Consider the following 24,127-nt stretch of genomic DNA (forward strand, 5'->3'; position numbering starts at 1 on the left):
AACAGAGAGAGAGAGAGAGAGACTGATGGAGAGATAGAGATGAGGAAGACATAAAGAAAAAGCTAGATTATGTAGAAAATCTTAAGGGTGCATATTTTCTTAAGATTTCCTATGAAGAGTATTCTCGTAAAATATCAAATATAAATTTCACTAGCTCTTAGTTCGATTTTCATATAAAATACTTTACTGTGGCCTGCTCTTCCTTATCAGAATTTCAGTTCAGCAAGCCCCAGCTGCGGCTACAGGGTATCTGTAGTAAATCTCTGCATGTTCATATCAATAAGCTTGACTGGCTACCAAGTCCAGGCGCTACCAAGCGCTCCAACGCCAACGCCTAACAGAGAAGAAGAAGAAGAAAGACGAGGAAGAGGAGGAGGAGAGAAAAAAAACAGGTGGAGCCGAGATCGGGCTGTAGTTGAAGCTGCTGAAGCTGCTGATCATGCGAGCATCTACAAAAGAGATTATATTTCCTAAGCGCGCCCAACAAAATGTGAACGAGCATCTTTTGCGATCGCTCTGTGTGTGCGTGTGTGTGTGTGTGTGTGTGGGGAGAGACACCTAATGCGCAGTAATCGCTGCTGGCTGCTCGTCGGCGATCGCTGAGCTGCTTAACTAAATCCGGCTTAAGATCCGACACAAAATTAATGTCGTTGAAAAACACAGCAAAAGTCACACATTAACGCCGACTGCGACGCTGACGCTCAGGAAGTCGGCCCCGGCACTGGGGCGATTACCCACGATCCATGCGATCCACGATCTTCAGGCTCCTCCACTCGGGCAGCGAAGCAACTGACACTGAGTCTTAGACTTAGACTTGGACTTAGGTTGGGTCTTAGACCTGGGAGGAAACGCTTGTGTGGACATTTTACAGCGGATTAGTTCGAATTTGTGGCACAAAGCGGAATTGCAAAAAGAAAACATTAGATTTGTAAGAGGCTACTGCTTGACAGTTAGTCTATAACTAAATTGGCTCGAATTATCAAAAACAAAGAGGTGCAGTGTACATCTCTCTCTCTCACTCTCTCTCTCTATCTTCGTGTAATTTATTGCTTACATTGAAAATTGCTTCGCCTATAATAATATCTGTCTGTTTCATTAAAATTGAAAGAATGGAATTTCGATGTCTCCCTCTCACTTTCTTTTTGTCTTTATCTAGTATCTCTTTCTTCTATCACTCCACTTTCATCTATTGTAATCTTTTTTATCTTAACGCCTCAATCTCTAGTTCTTTCTCTTTCTATCGATATGTTCTTTGCTCTCCTCTCCCACTGATGCTTCTCCTAACTATCCCCTTCTCTATTCATAATCATCAGCTGAGCATTTGGTCTGACTTTTATCAATAAATTATATTTTTTCTTGATCATAAAGTCTTGTTGTTAATCACAGTCATAAACTGTTCCATATTCGTTGAGCGCTGAACGATATGAATAAAGGCAAAGCCCGTGCCCCGCAAATCGGTAATTAGAGCAGTATAATCTATATAATAGAGAGCCGCCTTTTATCCAAATCTAATCAATGCCAACAGCACCGGCAACAGGGTATCTACATGCGTTCCTTCATTCACATCTAAATTATTGTTTATCAAAGAGCTTTGCAGCTGGACAGTTGGACGGACGGCGGTTCGATCGACCATATCTTTTCAGTTCTGTTCTGTTGTGCTCACATTACGATATATAGACGCATTTAGATGGTGCCCCTTCTACCTGGTTAATCTAATCGACGTCTGGCGCTGAGAATTAGTCGCATGTTGTCCAACGAAAGAACGAGTGAAAGATAACCGGAACGACAGCTTGGGCTTAATATGCGGGGTATGCGGACAGCATGGCCTAGGTTTTGCTTGATTATTTGTATTTCGGCTTGTTTATCAAAATCGAATTTCGATAAATTACATTTTATCTTAATGAACTGCCTTAATATGGTGTGCGCAGTCAGGCAGACCCCAGAGTGCGACACGAATGAAAGCAAACACAAGCAGCGCTTGATTGATTAAGCACAATTATCGGAATCACTTCTTGTAGCCATGGATAATGAGTAAAGCAACGGGTGCCCAGTCACATGTTGAAATTAAGTGCAAATAGATCAGTGTTAAAACGGGCGGGTTATACACAAGTGAATCACGACTTGAGCGGGGGGACTGCAGAGGCAAGACATGTGATAGTAAATGATATGACGGAGGGGCTTAAGTAGAGCTATGAAAACTGTTTTTCAGATGAAATACCAGTTAAAATGATTTTGGAGAAGCTATAGCAGCGGCTAGGTGACTTTATGTATATATATGTGTGATAGGAAGAGTTATAATACATATATGTACTTATAAAGAGTTTTCAGAAGTTTCATCTCTCTCTATCCGAATGGATAACTATAGGAACAGGTATGGATTTGATTCTATGGATAGTTAAATCTAACAGTATAGATATGTAGATAAGAGAATATACGATACTATATATAGACATAAAAGGAATTTTGAGAAGTGTCATCTCTCTCTATTCAAATGGGTAACTCAAAAAACACATTTGGTTCGATAGACAGTTAAACCCTAACAGGAGAGACATTTACATAAAAGGATATAAGATACTGTATATAGATATATAACTTATATGTTAAATAAAACTTGAAAGAAGTTTCTTTTTTTATTCGAATGGCTAGATATAGAAACAAGTATGGATTTGGTTCAATTGATAGTTCTCATAGAATATATATGTAGATAAGAGAACATAAGATACTATTATAGATAAAATATATTAAATAATATAAACCAGTACATGGCTTTTCAGAAGTCTCATCTCCCTCCATCTGAATAGGTAACCATAGAAACAGATTAACATTTGGTTCAATTTTCTTTATGGATAGTAAAATAATATAAGATAGACTTGTAGATAAAAGAATCTAAGATATTAAATATAAGAAGTCTATATATTAATGTTTTATATATAGAATCTTGTGTGCACATTCAGCTATTTTAAAGAGAAATTGCGAAGAAAACAACAAGTCCTATATACTCATTTCACTTTCCTGAATGAGTATAAAAAGACTATAAAACTTTACTTTACTCGCGAATGTTTGGCTGCTTGCAATGTCTCTGAATTGGTTGCCATTGCTGCCATATATATGCAAATTGATATATATAAACATGTATATAAAGAGGTGTTCAGGGTCGTTTAGAAAGTCAACTTAAGTGACCGTTGCAAGCTGAAGGGGGGCGCCACCAACAGCTCATTGCACACAAAGCCAATGTCTGGCAACATTTTGCGTGTGCCACACGAGAGTACAAATCAAGCATATGTGTGTATGTATGTATGTATGTATACTTGGGTATATGTATGTAAGCAAAAAAACAAATCAATTCGTAAACAAATTGCAACCTTTCAGCTGGGCTGGTTGCATGTCAAGCCGCAAGCTCTGGACACACGATATGCCAATAGCTAAGCTTTGCGTGTTAGCTAAACCTAATCCAGTTGAGGTGCCAGCACGTGTGCGTATGTATGTGTGTGTCTGTCCGTTTGTTTGTATGAATGTCAGCTAATCTCGGCTGTGTATTGTGCCATTTAGTTAGATTGCGAATTGCACAAGGCAAACGCTAATTAGCTACGAATCGTAATGCCATTTCCATATCCCAGTTGGCTGCGGCAGGAAGTTGTCAGCATTTAACGAGTGCTTGACAGACACTTTAACACACACACAAACACACACACACACATTCAGTCTCACACTTGCAACCGGAGCAGATCATGGAAATGCGCTTATGTCGGATTATCCCGTAATTTATGTTTTGCAGCGCGCTGCAATCACAATGGAATCGCCTTCAGTTCAGTCAAACACACACACACACACGCATACATAGCTAATTGCCACGATCATTACACACACACACACACACACACACACACAGTCACAGGCTAATGACAATGCGGCGCAATGTGAGAGGAAACGGCAGCAGCAATTGCTGCAAGCGTTTTGTCTTGACAGGGGCCGAGGCAGTGGCAAGGCACAAAAGGCAGGGGCGCTGGCAAAAGTGGACAGCGGCAGGGACAGGGCCGGGGGCAGATGACAAAACAAAAATTGTGTCATTCTGTCTGCAACGGCCATGCAGCAGGATCGCTGCCGAAGACGAAGTTGAGGAAGAAAAGAGAGTAGGAAGCAGAACAGCATTTGGTCGAGCGGGGAGGGGCGGAGGGGGCAAGAGCGCGCACCCATCAACCGGAAGCGTAATCGAGCTAAACGGACATACAGCCAGGGAAGTGAGCAATGTGCGTGTGTGTCTCTCGCTCTTTCGGTGTGTGCGTGTGTGTGTGGGTTAACGTTAACCCATTGTGCAGAGAGTAGAAAAAAGAAACAACAATAAGAAGAAGTAAGAAAAAAAAAAAACAGACGACAAAAAGAGCGGGAAGCATTGAGGAAAAACGCCATGAGGAAATTCAGCCAACTGGCTGAAAAACGTTTCTTGGCCAAATGGCAGCGGCTAAAAAAATAAGTAGAAAAAAAATAGCAGCAGCAGCAGCAGCAGCAGCTAGACGAGGGCAGCAACACGTGCAATTAATAAGACGCAACAGCAGCTCAAACAGGTGAAACGCGACGCACTTTCAATTCCTTTTCGAATAGATAAAGTCAATATTAGGGTGGGTTAAGACTAGTTGAGGTCGCGGCTGCACAAGGGCTCAAGAAATTGCTATAAAAAGAGTTTAGGGTATCGACTCGATGTGGGAAAAGAAGTTGGCAAGCGAATTGTGGCTAGAGTTGGTTGAAAAGTGCGCAAAAACTATTTGGCATTTGAGTTTGTTTGGAGGAAAATGAAAATTTAGTAAATGAAGAGTTAGATTGAGTTCCATGATAGGCTAGCTCTAATTGTAGTTCAAATTCTAATGAGAATAGAACTACGCTCCAGTTAAGAGCAAGTTTCTAATGTTCCTGAAATCCAATTCAAATTGAATTAGAAAAATATGGTAAAAATACCATAAATACCCTTTATCACCCTACACAATTATAGAGATGTTAATCTATCTTTCATTCTTCGAGTTTATATTCTTCTAATGTAATATTTACCTTCCCTTCTTCGTAGCTTAGTGCCGTCTCTTATATGTAATCATATTTGTTTCATATATATAATAATTATATATACATTTTTTGTTTTGGCCTGAGATCAAATATAAAGCGAATTTCGCATGTGAGAAATACATATATATTTATAAATATCTAAGTTCTTTAAACATTTCAAATAAATATTTCCTTAAACTACTTTTAATATTTTGTCTACTGAAACTTTAACTTAAAACATATATCCTAACAAAACCCTTTTCAAGTCGTATATACCTAACTTTCCATACAAACTTTTTACATAAAAATCCCATTTATAAATATCCCACTGCTGCTCTTACTGCATTCATATCTTCAATCAAACCCTAACAACTCATCTCGCATCCAAAAAGCTGTGTCACGCCTTTCCATTTACCGCATTATAATCATTATAAACAAATTAGTTATCAGTCAGCATTAATTATGGCTATAATTAGTAAACAGTTAACAATTTGACAGCCAATCAGCTTACAAATATTGAACCCTAAACATATTCAATTTGATATTCTCTTGTATATTTTTTTTTGGCTATAAAAAGCTGAGATCTGCGCCAAATAATTATGTTTGGCTGGCGTCGAACTTCCTGAAGTCGTAAAGCGCGTGCAGTAAAAAACTATGGCGGAAATTAGCTGCAATTGCAAATGAATCTGTATCTGCAGATGTCTGAATGTATCTATAGCTGGGCAATTGCGCAAGTAGATGAGAAGCTGTAGATGAGGTTCAATATCTGTGGTTGTATTCGAGTATCTAGTTTGCTGCATTTGTATCTAAGTATCTGAAACTCTATGCAGAGCATTGTAAATGTATCTCAAGCGGAATATTTGTATCTATAGGTGTATCTGAGTACTTGCAGAAGTATCTGTGTCTATATCTGTATCTGAAGCTCTGAATCATACATATCTGAAACTGAAAAACTATATGCTTAATTACAACTGGTTTGCAAGGTTTGCGTATCTGAAGATGAGAATATATTTACTAAAGGTTCATTTGTATCTACAGCTAAGTACTTATATCTTTAGCTGTATATCGTATCTTTAGCTAGTCGTACTTGCAGCTAAGTATCTGTAATTATAACTCTGAGTATTTGTATCTATATCTTTGAACCGGTATTTGAAGCTGTATCCCTAGTTACAGTTGCAGGTCAGAGTATCTGGAGATGAGAATACATGTACTTAGGTTGATTTGTATCTATAGTTAGGCTCATTTCTATCTATAGCCAAGTATTTGTATCTTTAGCCGTATATCGTATCTTAGGCTATTCCTACTTGTATCTAAGTATCTGTAGCTCTTTATAACTCTTAGTATCTGTATCTGCATATCTGCATTTATGGCAGCGCCGTCTGTGGCCGTATCTGTAGCTGCAATTGTGAATAAAATGTTTAATGCCGGCGCTGACAGTTGCGGCAAGAGTTGATTGGCTTAATTTTTGGTGTGCTGCCACATGGGGCAAGTGCAAATGTCGGCAGGTCAGAGCGCAGGCGAAATCTCGATTTCAAGTGCGCATATTAGGCATAGAAAATGTGCGGCAGATGCTGTTGCAGGCATTTAAGACAAATAGACAGTGAGAGAAAGAGAGAAAGAGAGAGGGAGTGCAAGAAAAAGTAGCAAGCGAACAGCAATTAAAATGCATTGCCTCGTTTGGGGGCACGCAACAAACACTTATGGAGTGCTCTGGTGCAGCTCTGTCAACGTGTGGCACGCGCCACACCAAGCGCGCCGAGTTATGCGTGCGAAAATGTTGCAAGTAGTGTGTGGCAAGTGGTGTGGCAGCACCTTGGCTGACTGCTGCCACAAGGCGACAGCGTCGCCTTTTAATGCATTTCTTGGTGTGAATTAATTTTATTGCCCAATTGTGTGTCTGCGTCACATGTTGAAACTATTAACCGCAACGCGCAACGCCCCAGCGCCTCAAACGCCCCAACGTCCGAGCGCCCAACTCCCAACTATGTATGCCTTTATGGCCCTCGGCGCAGAGGACTCTTCCTCTCCTCCGCCCATTTAACGAGCAACGATTTCTGAGCACTTTTCCAATATGTTTACTCAAATATATAACTGTAAATATATATATATGTATATGCATATACATATATATTTAGATATATCTCTATGCATATTTCAATATTTGACAAAATGTCTTTATTTTTATGCAGAACTTGGCAAATTGTTTGGCAAAAACGTCAAGCGGAAGCGTCTAGCGGTAATTACCAGATCTTAAGTGTTCCAGCGAAACAAGAAGAAGAAGAAGAAAGAGAAGAAGTGGGAGAAGAAGAAGAGGCAGTAGCAGAAGACGCGCATAGATATTTATATATATATATATATCTTTTGAGCAGACAGCACGTGCTGCTCCGTGAGCCGTTTCCTGCCGCCGGGTTTCACTTTCAGCTGCACTCGCAGGACCTCTACACAGAAGTAGGTTAGAGCTCGGCCTGCTGTTGGCCTAGGGTGCTCAGTACTGGAGTGCTGGAGTGCTGGAGTGCTGGAGTGCTCGAGTGGCGCGGGGGAGAGGGGGCGGGCCCCCTCTTGAGATACGGCTGATATGATAATCTGTAAATCGAGAGCTCGCACCTCATTTTTGCAGAGTGCACGAGCCTTGGGCCCATTGTCTGGCCGAGTGCTTCCTGTTGTCCCTCTCGCTCTCTCTCTCTCTCTCTCCCTCTGCATCTTTGCCTATACGAAAACGGGAACTTGTAAGCCAAGGTGCAGACAAGCAGCACACAAACACACCACACACACACATATAGAGGAGTCTCTCGCTCTCTTTGCAGACTCTAATCGCCCCCGTCAGAGCAGCGAGGGCTGTTCGTCATTTGGTTTTATCATTAACGACTTTTGTTGCCTGTTTTTGTTGTAGCCTTATCTTTGAGCTGGAATCTGCCCTCTTGTACAGCACATAACACACACACACACACACACACACACACACACACATAAAAAGTGAAAACAAAGGCAGTTACTTTGCATTAGCTACTTGCAGCTAGACCAAAACTCTAGCCAGAGGAAGTTGGCGAAAAGCAACAAACAAGAATGTGAAAAAAAAATGAGAACCAACATATTTTAATTGGCCTCAGCTGCCGCTGTCGCTGCCTAGACTGATCTAATCAAGGCCGAAAACGGTAAAAAGCTAAAACCGAAGCGTAAAAGCTAAAATGAAAAGCAATAAACAGCAGCAGCCTTTGATGTCACATGTGTCCTGTCTGGCTGTCCTGCCATATCCTGTGCCTGCTCACATTAGTTTGTTTGCTTTGTTTTCATTTGTTTGCTCTTTTTGGCCACAAATTAAGTTAACTTCCTGTCTATTGCTAATAGCAAATTAATAAGTCCTTCCGTTCGTTTTATTTCGGTTTTCTTTCCGTTTTTTGTGGATCGGTGGGTGGACTCTCTGTGTCTGGACAACAGCTGTTGGTGGCCTTTAATTTGTTTCCTATCTTGGCGCTCGTCCTTGACACACATTGCGGCAACTTGCTGCCGCTTTCCACTTGAATGCAGCGCTGCCCTTACGCAGGACATGTCGCAATTGCATTCGCCTGCACCTTATCTATGTAGGGCTCTCGGCTATCCAGTGCCGAGTGGCCCGTTACCTGTGCTGTTTGCGCGCCTCCGTCGAGGGCTCCGTCTCTGCTTCCTGTTGTCCTTATGGTCCTGCGCAACTGCAGCTACGACTCGCAGTGCAACTGCAACTGCAACCGCCTGCAGGAGGAAGACGCGAGCCTTTGCGCCCGCGCACACAGCTGTTCAAATGACCCAATTGCCTGGGCTACGCAGCTCAGCTGCACAGTGTACACGGCTCGTTTCCTATCAGCAAAGTCAGCCTTTTGTTACAGTCTCCTCATCTCATATATGTATTCCCAGAGCAATCGAAAAGATTTGATAACCTGTTGGGAGAGTTCAATTGCATTGAATTGAGCTGAAGATTTCTTAAATCGAAATGGCTTCCTTGGGAAGGAAGAAAATTGAGCAGTAAATAGTAAAGGAAAATTTAGTTTTTAGTTTCCCAGCTAGGGGTTGCTTCGCTTAATTTTTTTGCTATTAATTTTCAAGGTCTCTAGCTGCTTTCATATTCAGCTCTGCAGCTCTCTTTTATTAATATCATAATTAAATTTTAATATGCTAAAAAATGACGTTTATAATTATTCAATATCCGATAAGAGCAGACGCAACAATTTATGTATAACTAAGTGAGAGCCACACTGAGCGAAAATAACTGACATGTCAGATATAAAAGAAACTTGAGCCTTAAGAAACTGACATATTTTAGTAAAATATTTTTAGCTACATTTTTAAATAATATTTCATGTATTTTAATTAGCTAACAAAATATTTGTATTAGTAAAAAATAATTAAAATTTAATATGACAAACATAAAAGAAACTTGAACCTTAAGAAACTGAGTAATTTTAGTAAAAATTTTAAATGAAACATAATTAATAAAAAAAAATACTTTTTTTTATCAAAAATATATTTTTATTTAATTGAACTAAGTGAGAGCCACACTGAGCGAAAATAACTGACATGTCAGATATAAAAGAAACTTGAGCCTTAAGAAACTGACATATTTTAGTAAAATATTTTTAGCTACATTTTTAAATAATATTTCATGTATTTTAATTAGCTAACAAAATATTTGTATTAGTAAAAAATAATTAAAATTTAATATGACAAACATAAAAGAAACTTGAACCTTAAGAAACTGAGTAATTTTAGTAAAAATTTTAAATGAAACATAATTAATAAAAAAAAAATACTTTTTTTTTATCAAAAATATATTTTTATTTAATTGAAGTCAATTTTATTTGATTAACAAATTGTTGAAATATTTTTTTTTTAATTTTAATGACAACATTTGCATGCATTTAATAATTTTAAAACCATTAAATATTTTTTGGTAAATAAAATGCAGCGGTCACAAAATGAAATATTGAAAATGCAATTTATAAATTTTTATATAATAAAATTAATAAATTAATACATAAATAAATTTATCAAAGCTTTTAATGATTTAAAAACAAATTAAAATCTTTGTGTGACCAAAAAATTACAATGATAAAAAAAATTGAAAAATATATTCTATATTTTTGCTTTTTTCTTATTTCTTAATTATTATTATTTATTTTGTGTTTTCAACAATTTCATTTAACATTTTCTGCTTGATTTTCCACGAGTCCTGCTTCGTTTCGTCACGTGTATTTTGTGGCAGACATGACTGCTGCGGCTTGCCACATTTCACGATGAGATGCTGCGGCATGCTTCAGCTATGCCGACGGCCTGAGCATTGCCTATAGCTAAGAGCAACATTGTTGTGGCTGTAGTTGCTGCTGTTGTTGCTGTTGTTGTTGTTGTTGTTGGGCTACTCGTATTTTTCACATTTTTAGCTTAATTGCATTGGCTGGCCGCACGTTCCACTGGCTGTTGCTGCCACCCCATGACATCCCGCTTCCCCACACACACACACACACACCCTCCCAATTGTTTGAGTTTGCCTCACGTGCAGCAGCAGCCAAAGCAACTGGTATTTTAGCAGCCAAGTAGCTAATAGATGCAGCAGACACTGGGAGTGAGAGAGAGTGAGAGAGAGAGAGAGTGACTTGGGGGGCAAGTGTGGCAGGTGTGGCAAGTTGTTTGCCTGCTTGCAGGTGTTTGACTGTGTTTGTGTTTGGGCTTGTTAAACTTTAAGATTGTTTGATATTGTCCACTTGCTGCTGCTGTTGTTGTTGTTGTTGCTGCTGCTGCTGCAGCGTGTTGTTGCAACTAGCGCTTTGGCGCTAAGCGACATGTTTCAATTATGATTGTTGGCGTGTTTTATTAATTACGTAGCAACTCTGCTCCACGCCAGGCCATTTAGCTAAGCATTTAGTACATCAGACACCAGCCACGCCCACTAACAGCACAGCAAACGCCCACCTTTGAGTGCCAAAGATGGCAACCGAATGGGATATGCCAAATGAGTCTTAAGACGAGTCGATACTACGATGGCAATTATGGGGTATATTAGGGTGCCTATATATATTGTATGTATGTATGTGTATATCTGTGTGCATTCTGATATGCCCCTATGCTAAACGGAATCAAAGAATCGTCATCTTAAGCGCGTCAACGGAGCAATCTAACTGATTGCTTACAAATGAATCTCAATTAAAATTAATTCAAAAATAACATGAACTGGGTATTATTTACCCGTTTGACACTGTATGTGCGAGTGTGTGTGTGTGTGTGTGTGTGTGTAAAGCGTGTTAGATATATGTGCCACACCACAGATTGACATACATCTGCTGCTCGATCAACTATGGCACTCCATGACATTGCCAGCAAAACAGTCGGCGACAACGACTCAAAGTTGAGTTAAAGAAAAGGCAGAGAAGACGCACACACACACACACAAAAACACACATGCATATATGTATGTGCATATGGTATCAGCATCAATTAATTTGGTATTCGTGATTCTACTTAACATCGATTGACCCTAACAGATTAGTGAACACCAAAGAGTATATAGATATATAGATATACATATACATATATACATATACATATATGCATGCATGTATATGTATATATGCATATATAGGGCTGCTGGCTCAACATTCTTGAGTAGGTCGAGCGCAAAAACTTGACAATTTGCTTTAATTTATTTGCTCGCTTTTCACGATTTTCATGCCATATATATGTATGTATATGTATATATAACTGTTAATTGCCCAATGCCAGCTTTTGTGGGCGCCTTCGACTATCTTAAAGCTTAATTGGTGCGATTGAATTAAAATCGTTTGCAGCCACTTGTTGGCTAACTATGCCCCCTCACTCTCTCCTCTTCTTTCCCCTTACTCTCTCTCTCTCTCTTTCTCTCCCCTGCTCTGGGTGTCGATTAGTTAGCTCACAGATCACTTGATTGCTCTGATATTCGCTTAAATGATTGATCAATGAGACAATTGCTATGATGCGAGAATCTCTCGCGTGGCGACAATTTTTTTTTTAGCATTTGCATGTTTTGAAACGTGAACTGAAAGAGTGTGCATGTGTGTATGTGTGCTTCAGATCGTCAAACGTCGATCGTTGGGCAATCAGTGCGACATTCGCGTTATTGACGGTGGCATTATTGATTGATAAATAAATATATATCTAGCATATAATATAGGCACTGATTGTGAACTAATTTTTATGTATATACATATATAGATACAGAAAAATATATGTCAGGCGCTTATATAACACATTCGCCAGCAGAACTTTGCTCCAAGGCAGGTGACAACGTTTCCTTAATAAATAGAGAATTGATTAGAAATTAGAAATATATTTTAACTAAAAATATTTTAAGATTTTATTATCATTAAAGTAAAATATCCTGATTTTACTACTGCTAGAAACAGAGTGAGTTTTTAGCATATAAATTGAATTATATCATATCTCTATATTTCTAGATATATCCACATCAATATGTAGGGTATTTGCTAGTTGAGCATTCCCTCTGTCCGTGTGGTGTGGTGGCACTCTCTTGAATTTGTCACAACAACATTCCCAGATCATTTCGAAATGACTCGCAAAGAAAGTGTCCTGTCAACTGTGTATTATTTTTAGGGGTTGGCTGAGTTATTTTCGTTTGATCCTTGTGATCCTGAGAAGTCAAGTCAACATAATAAATTTAGCTGCTGCTCATTCGGCCCTGACAAAATGTGTCCCTCTGCCTGTTTTTATTTCTAACTTGTATAAATGCTAACCTATTTAATTGACTTATAATTGGAGAAGCCCAAACAGATAGAGAGGAGTAAGAGAGAGAGGGAGCGAGAGACAGAGAGAGGCTGAGCTGAGCAGCATGTGTGTAACTAATAATTTTGGTTGCGAGGAATTCCTCAAGCGCAACAGACGCAAATTTGTGAGAGGGCGACTCCGGCGGCTCCGGTGGACCCTCATACGAGAGCTGCCTCTGCCAGGATCACAATCACATGTGAAAAGTTAGCGACCAGAAAATGTTACAGTTGAACGAGTTTTCAGTTTTCTGTGCGCCGTTTTCGCTTTCGCCCGCAGCGAACGCAAATGCAACTAAAGGGGAAAGGAAAATAGGGCCTAGCAATATACATATATAGAGAGAGAGTACTACTATATATTCTATATATTATATTGTCTGACTAGGGTGCAATTTATGCCGCCCGCCATGTTGAACTTGAAATTGTAATTGGCATTGGCAAGGGCACCTACATATGCCATAGAGTTGACAACGTTGGCACAGGTATTGCAACCACCTAACTGTGCGTCTCTGTATGTATGTGTGTGTGTGTGTGTGTATCTGCCCTTTTCCTGTGCCACTGCTCGCCACTGTCAGCTGTTGTTAGCTGTTTGGCTCTGTTTAAACGGTATAAAAACGTATTGAGACCAAGTGTCGCATATTGAGCAGGCTCTGCGAGCATAGACTTTCGTTTACGGCTCAGGAGTTGCGAAAACTTGATCAGAATGACTTAAAAGAGTAATTAGCCACTGCGAGATGAGTTAATAACTAGTTAGTTTTTGCTCAAGTCCATAATATGTGAGTTGAAGGGGGAAAGCTTCAATTCTACTCTAGAATATCCTGTCTGACCCATGCGTGTCTATCTATCCGTCTACCTGTCTTTCTAGACATTCCGTCTCTTAATACATCCATCACTAGCAGCTGTTTTCTTTCTTTTTGAGTCAAAGAGTCCTTGCTCGCGAAGTTTTAAAGCACATGCAAGCTTTTGTTAAGGACTAATCCAAATCTTTGCATTTAATTTAATTTTATTTTGAGAGTATTTTAGTATTTTTAAGCAGCTTGAAGCTTATTTTACAAATACACTTAGACAATGTTGTTCGTGTCTTCATTTATTTTTATGGCTATTAATAGATAGATAGATAGAAAACATTGTAAAATTTTAAAGATTTTTCTTCAGCTTTCTCCAGTATTTATAACAGAGATTTCTTATATACATATTCACAATGTGTTTCTAAAATCTTTTAAGTTTTGTTTTTATATCAACTCTAATTTTACAAAATTATAAATTTTTATTAAACATTTTATTCATATTATTTTTTTAATTTATCTAAAATTTATGAACAGAAAATTTCTAACAAAATTTATAAAAATTAGCTTAAAATATATATATATATTTGTTTGTATTATTTTTACATTATAAATTTTAATTTATTTTTTATTTATATTATTTTCTTAATTTATCTAAAATTTATGAACAGAAAATTTCTAACAAAATTTATAAAAATTAGCTTAAAATATATATATAAAAAAAAGTCCTATCATATTTTTGTTTGTATTATTTTTACAACATTATAAATTTTAATTTAATTTTTTATTTATATTATTTTTTTAATTTATCTCAAATTTATTACCAGAATACTTCCAAAAAAATGTTTAAAAATTGGTTTAATATATATAAAAAAAAGTCTTCTTATCATATCATGTCATCATAACACAAATTTCCTATTTGCCTTATTATTCAATTAGTCGCATTGCAATATAATTGACAAATAATTAGCCTAGTTTTTTTTTTTTTTTTGTTTTTTGTTGCACTCGTTCGTGTTGATAATGCTTATATATACCCTGCAATTCGCTGTTTGACTGGGACGTGTTGTGACAAAGTGTTAAGTTAATAATTTGCCAGACTGTGCGTCTGCTTATAATTGAAAAATGCCAGCAGACATTGCGCTATGGCACGAGAGAGCTTTATTAATTTTTGTATTTAAAACATTTCAAGCACTCGACACCTTCAGTTGCTGCTGCTGCAGTTGCAGTAGCTGTCGATGCTGCTGTTGCTGTTGCAGTAGCTGCCGTAGAACCAGTAGCAATGATCTCAAATTAATGCCCAGCGAGTAGAAATAATGAGCCAGCAGATGCCTGCGATGGAGCTGGGCGGCTGGGCGAGGGAGCGGCGCTGACACTGCAATTGGGTAGCATAATCAAGACTTGGACATGGACATGGACATGAACATGAACATGAAGATGGACAAGGGCATGCCAAGCCAAGCCAAGCCAGGCCAGGGCAGCCAGCCAGCTTGTCGATTGGGCCAACTCGTCGCTGGCAGCAGCCTTTATGATTATTGTTATTATTGAGTGTATTGGCCGGCAATTCAGGGCAAGACATCATTAATGCAGCCAAGCAGCATTACCAAAAACCCCGGCACTAAAATAAAATCGAATGAAATATAATTAAATGTCGCTGTAGTAGCTGCAGCTCCTGCTACTCCTGCTGCAGCTCCTGCTGCTACTCCTGCTGCTGCGTAATTTGGTAAACATTCTTTTGGCTGGCTATCGGGCAGCAGATCGCATACCAAAAGCTGTGCTCAAGCATTTTGTCAACCGGTTTACATCTATCTCTCTCTCTCTCTCTCTCTCTCTCTCTCTCTCTCTCTCTCTCTCTCTCTCTGTCTCTGTCTCGATGTGTCTCTTTGGCTCTTTTGCTTATCTGCGGCTTTGTGGCATCTTTAAATGGCGTTTTTTCGCACTCACCAGAGACGGTGAGTGAGTGAGAGAGAGAGAGAGAGAGAGAGAGAGAGGTGCGGGCGGTCGTACACTGAAGCCTGATCGAAAGAAAACGCACGCTGATTTTTAATTATCTTTGCACGATGTTCGCCATCTCGTCCCGAAAAGCAGTTGCCTTAGCAATCAGCAAGCTGGGCCTTTCGTCACTTCAATATTGAAACACTTAATCACAATTTCGTTAAGGGCATGCCAAGGAGCTGGGACTTGGGCTGGCTGGCTGGCTGGCATATGCACATAAATGGCAAATGTTAAGAAATTCCAAATATCTCATACAAATTACCAAAAGGCAAAGCTGACAGCAAAACAGAAACTGAGCTCGCCACTGAAATGATATTTTGCGCCCCAAAAGCCAAATGCCGCATACCCATGCCCCAAAATGTTGCCATCGATGCGATTGCGATGCGAAGGTCTGGGCTGACCGCTTGGGAATTTTTCTTGGCTGGCTGGCTGGCTGGCTCAAAGCATGATCATGATGATGTTGATGACAAAGAGACGATCATCGGTGGCGCGTCGTTTGGCAACGTTGATAATTAATAACAGACAGTGGAGCACAACAACAGTTGTTGGCATAAAAACGGGCCAACACCCAATCACAAAAAGCGCATGCTACAGCCGCAAAAGGCCAAAACCAGCCAGCCAATGGTATTGGTATGGCGCAGATCGTGCCGGCCCATTGGCCACAACAACAAAAAATATACAAAAAGAAACCAGCAAAAAAAAAAGCAAAACTATATAAGAAAATGTATATGTATAAAAGTAAACCAGAGCCAGACAAGTCTAAAGCAGACATAATCTCAGACAAGCTGGAATGTCAATGGAACTGGTAGCTGGAGCTCCGCAGCAGACTTGTACGCGACAGCGATTAAGATCACAAGATTCAATGATCGTTGGCTGCTCGACGATCGACGATTGCCGATTGCCGATCGACGCCTACTCCAACTGACAGACAACACGACAGCAACACGTTAAGTGACAGTGACAACTGTGCAATTAGAATTCATGTTAGCTATGACAACTAATTGAGGAACCCACACGATCAGACACAGATCAGCCACTCGCTGCTTAGCTGGGGTTAACTTTGCAGTCTTGAGTTTGTTATGATAATTGATGGAAAGAATATCTATTCCATGCTGAGAGAATCACGTGATCATTCGATCAAACGATCAGGCGATTACACGATCGCTAACAACTAGATCAGTTAATCTGCACATTCCATTTGTTCTATTATCTATTAGCCTAGATCACAACGTATTAGCTTGGTTAGCTGCTTGCAGAGGCGGCTCGATCACACGTTGTACTGCTTAAACGATGATCATTAAGAACTAGATCAGCTTATGTTCTCAACATGCTTATGATAACTGCTATGATAACTGTTGAAGTGAAAAGATAGATTATTATGATCATGAAGATTATAGAGATCATTCTTACCCATTTGGTTATCAGAGATCAGTCATGATCATAATTCACAATGTTAAAGCATCGATCGATGGAAATTATGAAAGATCACTTGATCTAAATATGCAATAAGAAGTAAGAATGATCAGTTGATAAAATCAATGCGATCGACCTTGATTATCTTTAGATACTATACAAGATCAATTGATCTTATGTAGTAGTAGATCACTTTAAATCACCTAATAACCATGGAATTCCCAATTCAAATGACGATCAACCTAAGATTCATCATAATTTATGCTTAGTCTGTGGGGCAAAAAGTCTTTCTGGAGCTAATCTGGCCGAAAAACTCCACGAACTTCGAACAAGTTGCCCGTGTCCGATCGGTGTGCTGATTCGCAATTTGTAATTTGGAATTCACATCACGCAGCAGTCGCTTGAAAACTGATTAAATGACACAAAAACAATTAATGCCTATGGCTGGTAAATCAAATGATATTGCCAAGGACAAGGACAAGCTGAAGAGCTGACGAGCTGAAGAGCTGACGAGCTGAAGAGCTGAAGAGCTGGCCAGCGCCATGGTGCCAGAGTCGAACGATTTATAGCCCAATGGAATGTGCCACGATGTGCACAAAGGATCAGAGAGGGAGATGAAAATCGCCAACGATAATAAAAAACAATTTAGCGGGACGGAGTAGGGAAAAACAGCTACTGCTACTGCTGCTGCTTCAGATGATTAAAACACATTAAAAGTCCAGCAGCAAGACGAAACAAAAGTCAAGAAGACGTCGCAGAGGGAGCAGAAGAAGAAGAACGAGAAAGACTAAAATTTCAGTTTTCAGCTTTGCAGTTTGACGATGCGACGTTGCCCAACTAATTTCATATTTTTCATGCAATTGCTCAAATTCCGTAGCGCCCAAAATGTGCGACGTCTCTGAGTGCAAGAGTCTGGGTGTGTGTATGTGTGTTTGTGTCGCAATCAGATACAGTTTGTCCGTCCGACGTTTTGATGGCCGGGGACTACCTGTTGCGACGTGTTATTAGGGCGACGTATTGACGACAAGCAAACGTCAACCCGAACGTCAGCTCATCATATCCAACGATTGATGCGAGAGTCCTACTGACTGCCGCTGCCCGCCGCCTCGCACCTCGACCCACCTCAGCCGCCCTGGTTTTTTCTTCCTGTGGAATTTTAGCCCAAAAAGAGGCAGAGGCAAAGAAAAGAAAAAAAAAAAAAAAGTATTGGCAAGTCCCCTACTAATTTTTGGTCAGGCTCAGGTCTTGGCGAGGTGGTGATATTTCCTCCACTACCAGCTGAGATGGTTCTGTCCGCGTGCAGCGGCGATGCGTTGTGATTTTGCGCTTTAATGAGGATTATTAAATGCGAGATTATTATGTGCTGCAATTACTTTTCCAGCAGCCACTGTATAAGGCTGCCCTTGCCCATTGCCCTTCGGTTCGGTTGGCTTGTCTCGAACGGTGCGGCTTGATTTATTTTATTGAACCATAAAAATGTAAATTTTCTTGATTCTTTCGCACAAAAGACAAAGTTAAACGTTGTCAATTATGGCCTTTGACAGGTTAATATTAAAAGAAGAAGAATAAGACGACGACGAGGAGGAGGAGAAGGAGGAAGAAACTCTGTAGATCTGGAGCAGGCTGATAGTGGACTAACTTGAAGATTAGCATATTAAGGATCAGCTCAGGCATTCCTCCCATATATATATATGTATATGTATATATGCTATATATATAGATCTCTTACATTGTCTGTTAGCCGCTGGCAAAACAGTTTCCGGCTGTGCCTGAGCGCCAACTGAGTGAGCGAGCGAGAGAGAGAGAGAGAGAGAGAGAGGGGTGCACCGCTGCCTCTACCTACCTCTACCTCTATTAACATAATCACAACACGGAGAGTCAGTCCTTCGTCTTGTACCCAAAAATTACGCAGAGCGAGATCAATTTTAGGTGGAGACCGCATCACTGCAGGGCGATCAATTAAAATTTTGATCGAATTTTCGTCAATTTTTTGACATGTGGCCAACAGAAGCCAACAATGGGGCGTGCCAGCGTACGCAGTCGCAGTCGCAGTCGCAGTCGCTGTCTCAGTCGCAAAGTCGTAATATGCACTCCATGCACAAAAGATCAATGTAAAGCCAGCAAAATTGTCGGCGGTTGCCTAAGGCTAAAAATTGCAGAAGCTCTCCATGCCACAGTCTCCCCAGTCTCGCCTCTCGATTCTTCAGTCTTCCGTCTTCAGTCTCAGCTCTGCTCTGAATGAAATTGATTAAAGCGTAAATGAATTTTGCATTGGCTTCTGGCTGGCCGGCTGACTGGCTGACTGGCTCTCCTCTGACGATGATTATAACACAAGATCGATGGCTGCTGTCGCTGATCGCTAACTCGATGCGGCTACTGTAGAAAGCAGACGCCGTCGATCGTCGCTGCTTCAGTTGATGACGTTGCGCCACATAGTAGCTGCCTCTTATTAAATTCCATAGTGTCTCTATACCCTGCACAAGTTTATGAAAAATATTATTAAAATAATGCAGTTGGGCTGCCGGCTTAGAGATTCAGTGGGGGGGCCGTGAGGACTAAGTGCTGCAAAGAGTTTTTAATATATTTCAATAGGATATTGATTTTAATATATGTATATACTTATGGACAAAAACTTTGTGATAAATTCACTATTTACATCTAAACTAAACTCTGCCTCGATTTAAATTAATCACTATCATATAATATCATCATCATGATAAATAGAAAATTTAAATGAAGCAACAAAAAAACAAAAAACACATTCTTAAACCATTTGATTTATTATTTATTTTTTCATTATAAAAAAAAAAATTAATATTTTTGTTGCCGTTAATACAAAAAGATCATTTTTAATAATTTTTTTTTTTACAAAAATGATTTTAATGAGATAATTATATCATTTTATAAAATAATTAAAAAAAAAATACATTTTTATTAACTAACTTAAACTATATTTAAATTGGTTATTAAAAAAAGTTAATAAACTATTTTTAAATTAGTTAATAAACATGTATTATTTTTTTTTAATAATTCTATTTTTACAAAAATAATTTTAATGAGATAATTTGTATATATAATTTTATAAAATAATTTAAAAAAAATTCATTTTTATTAACTAATTTAAACTATATTTAAATTGGTTATTAAAAAAAGTTCATTTTTAAATTTAATTTTTAATTTTTAAATTAGTTAATAAACGTGTATTATTTTGTATTTTATTTATTTTAATATATTTTTAATTTTAATAATGAGTTTTTATATATATAAAAAATGTCCCTTATTATGATTTTTCGATTCTATGTGCTACTTGCATTTTGATATCTTAGGATATCTCTTAGTCTATCACACTTGCTTTAACAATTGCCACACATTTTTTGGCAAAGATTTATTTTGATTTTTCTTTTTTTTGGTCTGCTTCGGTTCGTCTGGCATTTGACAAACTAGCCAGAGGCAAGCGAAGCGCAGGAGCTGCAGCCGCTTCAAAAAGAGGTTCTGGTTTAGGGCACGGCATCGGCGCGATTTAAGTTTATCCGCACGATCAGCGCAACAGCGCGATCAGCGATCCATAATTTGTAAAGGCAAAGAAAACAGAAATCAGAAATCAGAGTCCAGACAAAAACAGTCGCAGTTTGTGTGAAGGAATTCCTTGCGTGCCAGGGGAAGATCAGAGCAAAACGGTAAACGGTAGCTAAGCTATAATTGAGGTTGTCTCAGTCTCAAATCTCGATTTCCACTTGCCAAATGCCACTCTTATTTATTAATAGTTTCATATTGAAAAGCTACGAGCTAAAAAAAAGACGAAAAAGAAGAAGAGGAGGAGGAAGAAGAAGAAGTTAAATAAAGGCCAAGTCTAATGGGCGAAGAGAGCGAACGCGTTTGGCCAGAAGAAACATTAATTTAGTTACGCTCCGTTGAGCGCCACAGCCGTCTTGGCTATATGCGCTATATATATATATATCTATATATATTTTATTTTAGTTTTTTTTTAAGCCTCGCGTCATTAAAGACAATTTCGTGATTCGCCAAATTACCTGGCCAAATTATAGAAAGCAAACAAACGAGCTGCAAATCAATAGAAATCAACGCCTGTCAGGCAATGAGACGCCGCTCGAGCTGCCAGCTTCGATGAGAGCTGCGGCCCATTGTGAACTTAATCAATGTACAATAAAATAAAATAAAATCGAATCGAAAACTAAAAAAAAAGTATAAGAAGAGGGCGAAATAATGTATTTGGGTTGTTTATTTTTGCGCACAAAGTGAAATTCGTGCATTGTAAACGTCTCAACACTTAGCTAAACAAATAAACAGAATCAAGACTAATTTCCCTCTCTCTCTCCCACTGCTTTGTCTCTTTCCTGCACAGAGCCAGGCCTTGGCGTTGACCCGGGCGGCCAATGCGGCGGCGGTTGTGGCCGCTGCCAATGTTAAATCACCATCGGCTGCGGCTAGCCTCATGGACATGGCCGTCAAGAAGGAGCATTCACTGTCGCCGACCCACAGCGCCCTCCCCGAGGACTCCAACGTGGGCGTGGCGCTTGGCCAGCTGCAGCACAGACGCAGCTCGTTGCAGGGCGTGCAGGAGAAGTTGACACAGCTGCAGATGCAGCATCAGCACCATCAACAGCAGCAGCAACAACAGCAGCAGCAGCAACAACAGCAGCAACAACAACAACAGCAACAACAGCAGCAGCAACAGGCTGCAGCAGAGACAGCAAATGCCGCCGGTCGACGTTCCACAGAGGGCAGTCCGCCGGCTTTGGGTCTGCTGCCCCATCAGCATCAACACCAGCAGCAGCAGCAGCAACAGCAGCAGCAACAGCAACAGCAGCAACAACAATCGCTGCTCAACGCCGAATCCGGCTGCGGCAATGCGTTGTCCTCCTCGGCGGGCTCTAGTCAAAATGCCTCCTTAGCGGCGACACCCAAGAGCGAAAGAGAACGCGAACGCGAGCGTGAGGAGCGCGGCAGCATCTCCTGCCTACCGCCCGCTGCGCTGGGCATGGCTGTGGGCGTGCAGGCGCAGCAGCAGGCCGAGAAGCTGCTCAGCCATCCAGCACTGGAAGCTCGACGGGATTTCGATGTCAGCAAAGTGAATCGTGAGTAACTATGGAATTTATTTATTAAACTGTATATGATATGCTAAGACGGAGAGAAAGGCGAAGATACATGCAGTAAAAGAGAAGAGAATAAAGGAAGAAAACTATATAGGTAATGCAAAGAGAGAAAGATGGAGGAAGATAGATCATTTATGAAGAAAGAAAGGAAGAAATACACTAATAGAGAGATAAAGAGATAGATAGATAGATAGATAGATAGATAGATAGATAGATAGATAGAGAGAGAGAGAGAGAGAGAGAGAGAGAGAGAGAGAGAGAGAGAGAGAGAGAGAGAGAGAGAGAGAGAGAGAGAGAGAGAGAGAGCGAGAGAGCGAGAGAGAGAGAGAGAGAGAGAGAGAGAGAGAGAGAGAGCGAGAGAGCGAGAGAGAGAGAGGGGGGGGGATAGATAGATATTAACAGATATTAGATATTATAGATATTAACAGATAATGGGAAATGGAGATAGAAAGATATGGAACAAGAACGAAAATGAGAGTTGTAAAGATATATAGAATGAGTGAAGGATTGGGCGAGAAAGAGAAAAAGAGAGAGAGTATAACGAGTAAACGAAAGAGAGAGAAAGAAAAGCTACAAAGAGAAACAAATTAAAAGTGAGAGCATAATGAGAAATACAGAAAGAGGGAGAAACAAACTATTTGATATAGAGAACGAGGACGAAAGAGAGAGAGAGATGCACAGATATAAAAAAAAATGAATTACAGACAGTTAAAAATAGATAATAAGCTTGCTTGAGTGAGAGAAAGAGAGGGATAGACGATGTATCAATATTAAGTACAGCAAGATAGATAGATAACTTCGAAATCCGCTAATAAGATAGATAATAATGATAGACAAATTATCACATTTAGCTTAACTTTTCTTTTTTTTAAACCCTAAAATCTAATTTACATAAATTTGCTTAAATATTTTGGCAAACAGTTTGGCTATTGGCCAAGCCAACTTTAAAACCAGTTAACCAAATATCAGCTATGTTATTTGGCCAAAATATGAAGTTTTCTGTCGAAAAACCCCGCCATGAATAACTTAGCATATGCCAAATTGCATATTGATTAAATTTAGTGAATTTCACGCTATTAAATTGAAATTTCACGGCAATCGCTTAAATATTTTAGAAGCGGCCACAAAACTGATTAAGGGCTCTAATTGCAATCGAATTTGGTTAGTCGCATTTGCTGCATAAATCACACATAAATCCAAAAGCGAAACTAAATCCCAGCTAGAATGAAGAACTCGGGGAGTCTGGGGTCGATCGCTTTGCTATTTCTGTACCAATGCACAAATACCCTTAATCCGGGGCAGTGTATCAATAGCAACGGCAACGGCAGCGGCAGCGGCAGCCGCCTCTATGGAGCGTTCAATAATAGAGGCGAACCGCATCATTATAAAAATGCCAGCCTCACAAACTGGTGATTATATGTGAGTGTGTGTGTGTGTGAGTGTGTGCCCCATGTTGCATGGCAGCTTTAAGGATTTGTGCAACTTTAACCAGGCTATAAGCAGACATTGTAGATATACATTATACAATATATATATCTACATCTATCTATCTCTCTCTCTCTCTCTATCTACATCCGCTTGCTTGTTGTCGCATCTTTGTGAGTGGCCCTGCTGCGGTAATCTTGTTTAGTTCATCAATACTAGTTTAGCCATGGACAAAGCGTGTATCTCTGTCACATGCACAGCACACACACACTCACACACATACACATATTTATATATCTCGAGTTGCAGCTACAGTTGCTACTTGGTAGCTGTTGTATTTGTCAGATAGATTGTCGCTTGCCGAATCTAAAATCCTTTTGCATACCAATACAAACACACGTCTGTTCGTTGGCGCCCATTCAAATTGCACATACACACACATGCACATGCATACATACACTCGCATGCAGCGCACACTCATCGCATATGCATCCAAATCCCCTGGATTAAGCATATGAAGCATTCATAACGTTTATTTTACCTTCCATCTGGCATTCGTAGTGCCTCTGCTCCGCACTCACTCTCTCTC

At 39.6% G+C, this 24,127-nt stretch overlaps 2 protein-coding genes across 2 annotated transcripts in view; one reads left to right on the plus strand and one right to left on the minus strand.

The window, feature by feature from the left end:
* The window catches only part of Oatp58Dc (Organic anion transporting polypeptide 58Dc), a 110,081-nt gene that overhangs the window by 41,903 nt on the left and 44,051 nt on the right, over positions 1-24,127 (minus strand). The window lies entirely within an intron of this gene.
* The window catches only part of dve (SATB1_N and homeodomain domain-containing protein dve), a 96,143-nt gene that overhangs the window by 40,206 nt on the left and 31,810 nt on the right, over positions 1-24,127 (plus strand). The window contains exon 3 of the mRNA XM_018104262.3: positions 21,363-22,095. Within this exon, the coding sequence (XP_017959751.1) occupies positions 21,363-22,095 (733 nt within the window). The remainder of the gene's footprint in view (positions 1-21,362; positions 22,096-24,127) is intronic.

This window comes from Drosophila navojoa, chromosome 5, assembly GCF_054131105.1.
Source record: "Drosophila navojoa isolate 15081-1374.11 chromosome 5, UAZ_NAV_1.0, whole genome shotgun sequence".
In the NCBI taxonomy this organism is placed as follows: Eukaryota; Metazoa; Arthropoda; class Insecta; order Diptera; family Drosophilidae; genus Drosophila; species Drosophila navojoa.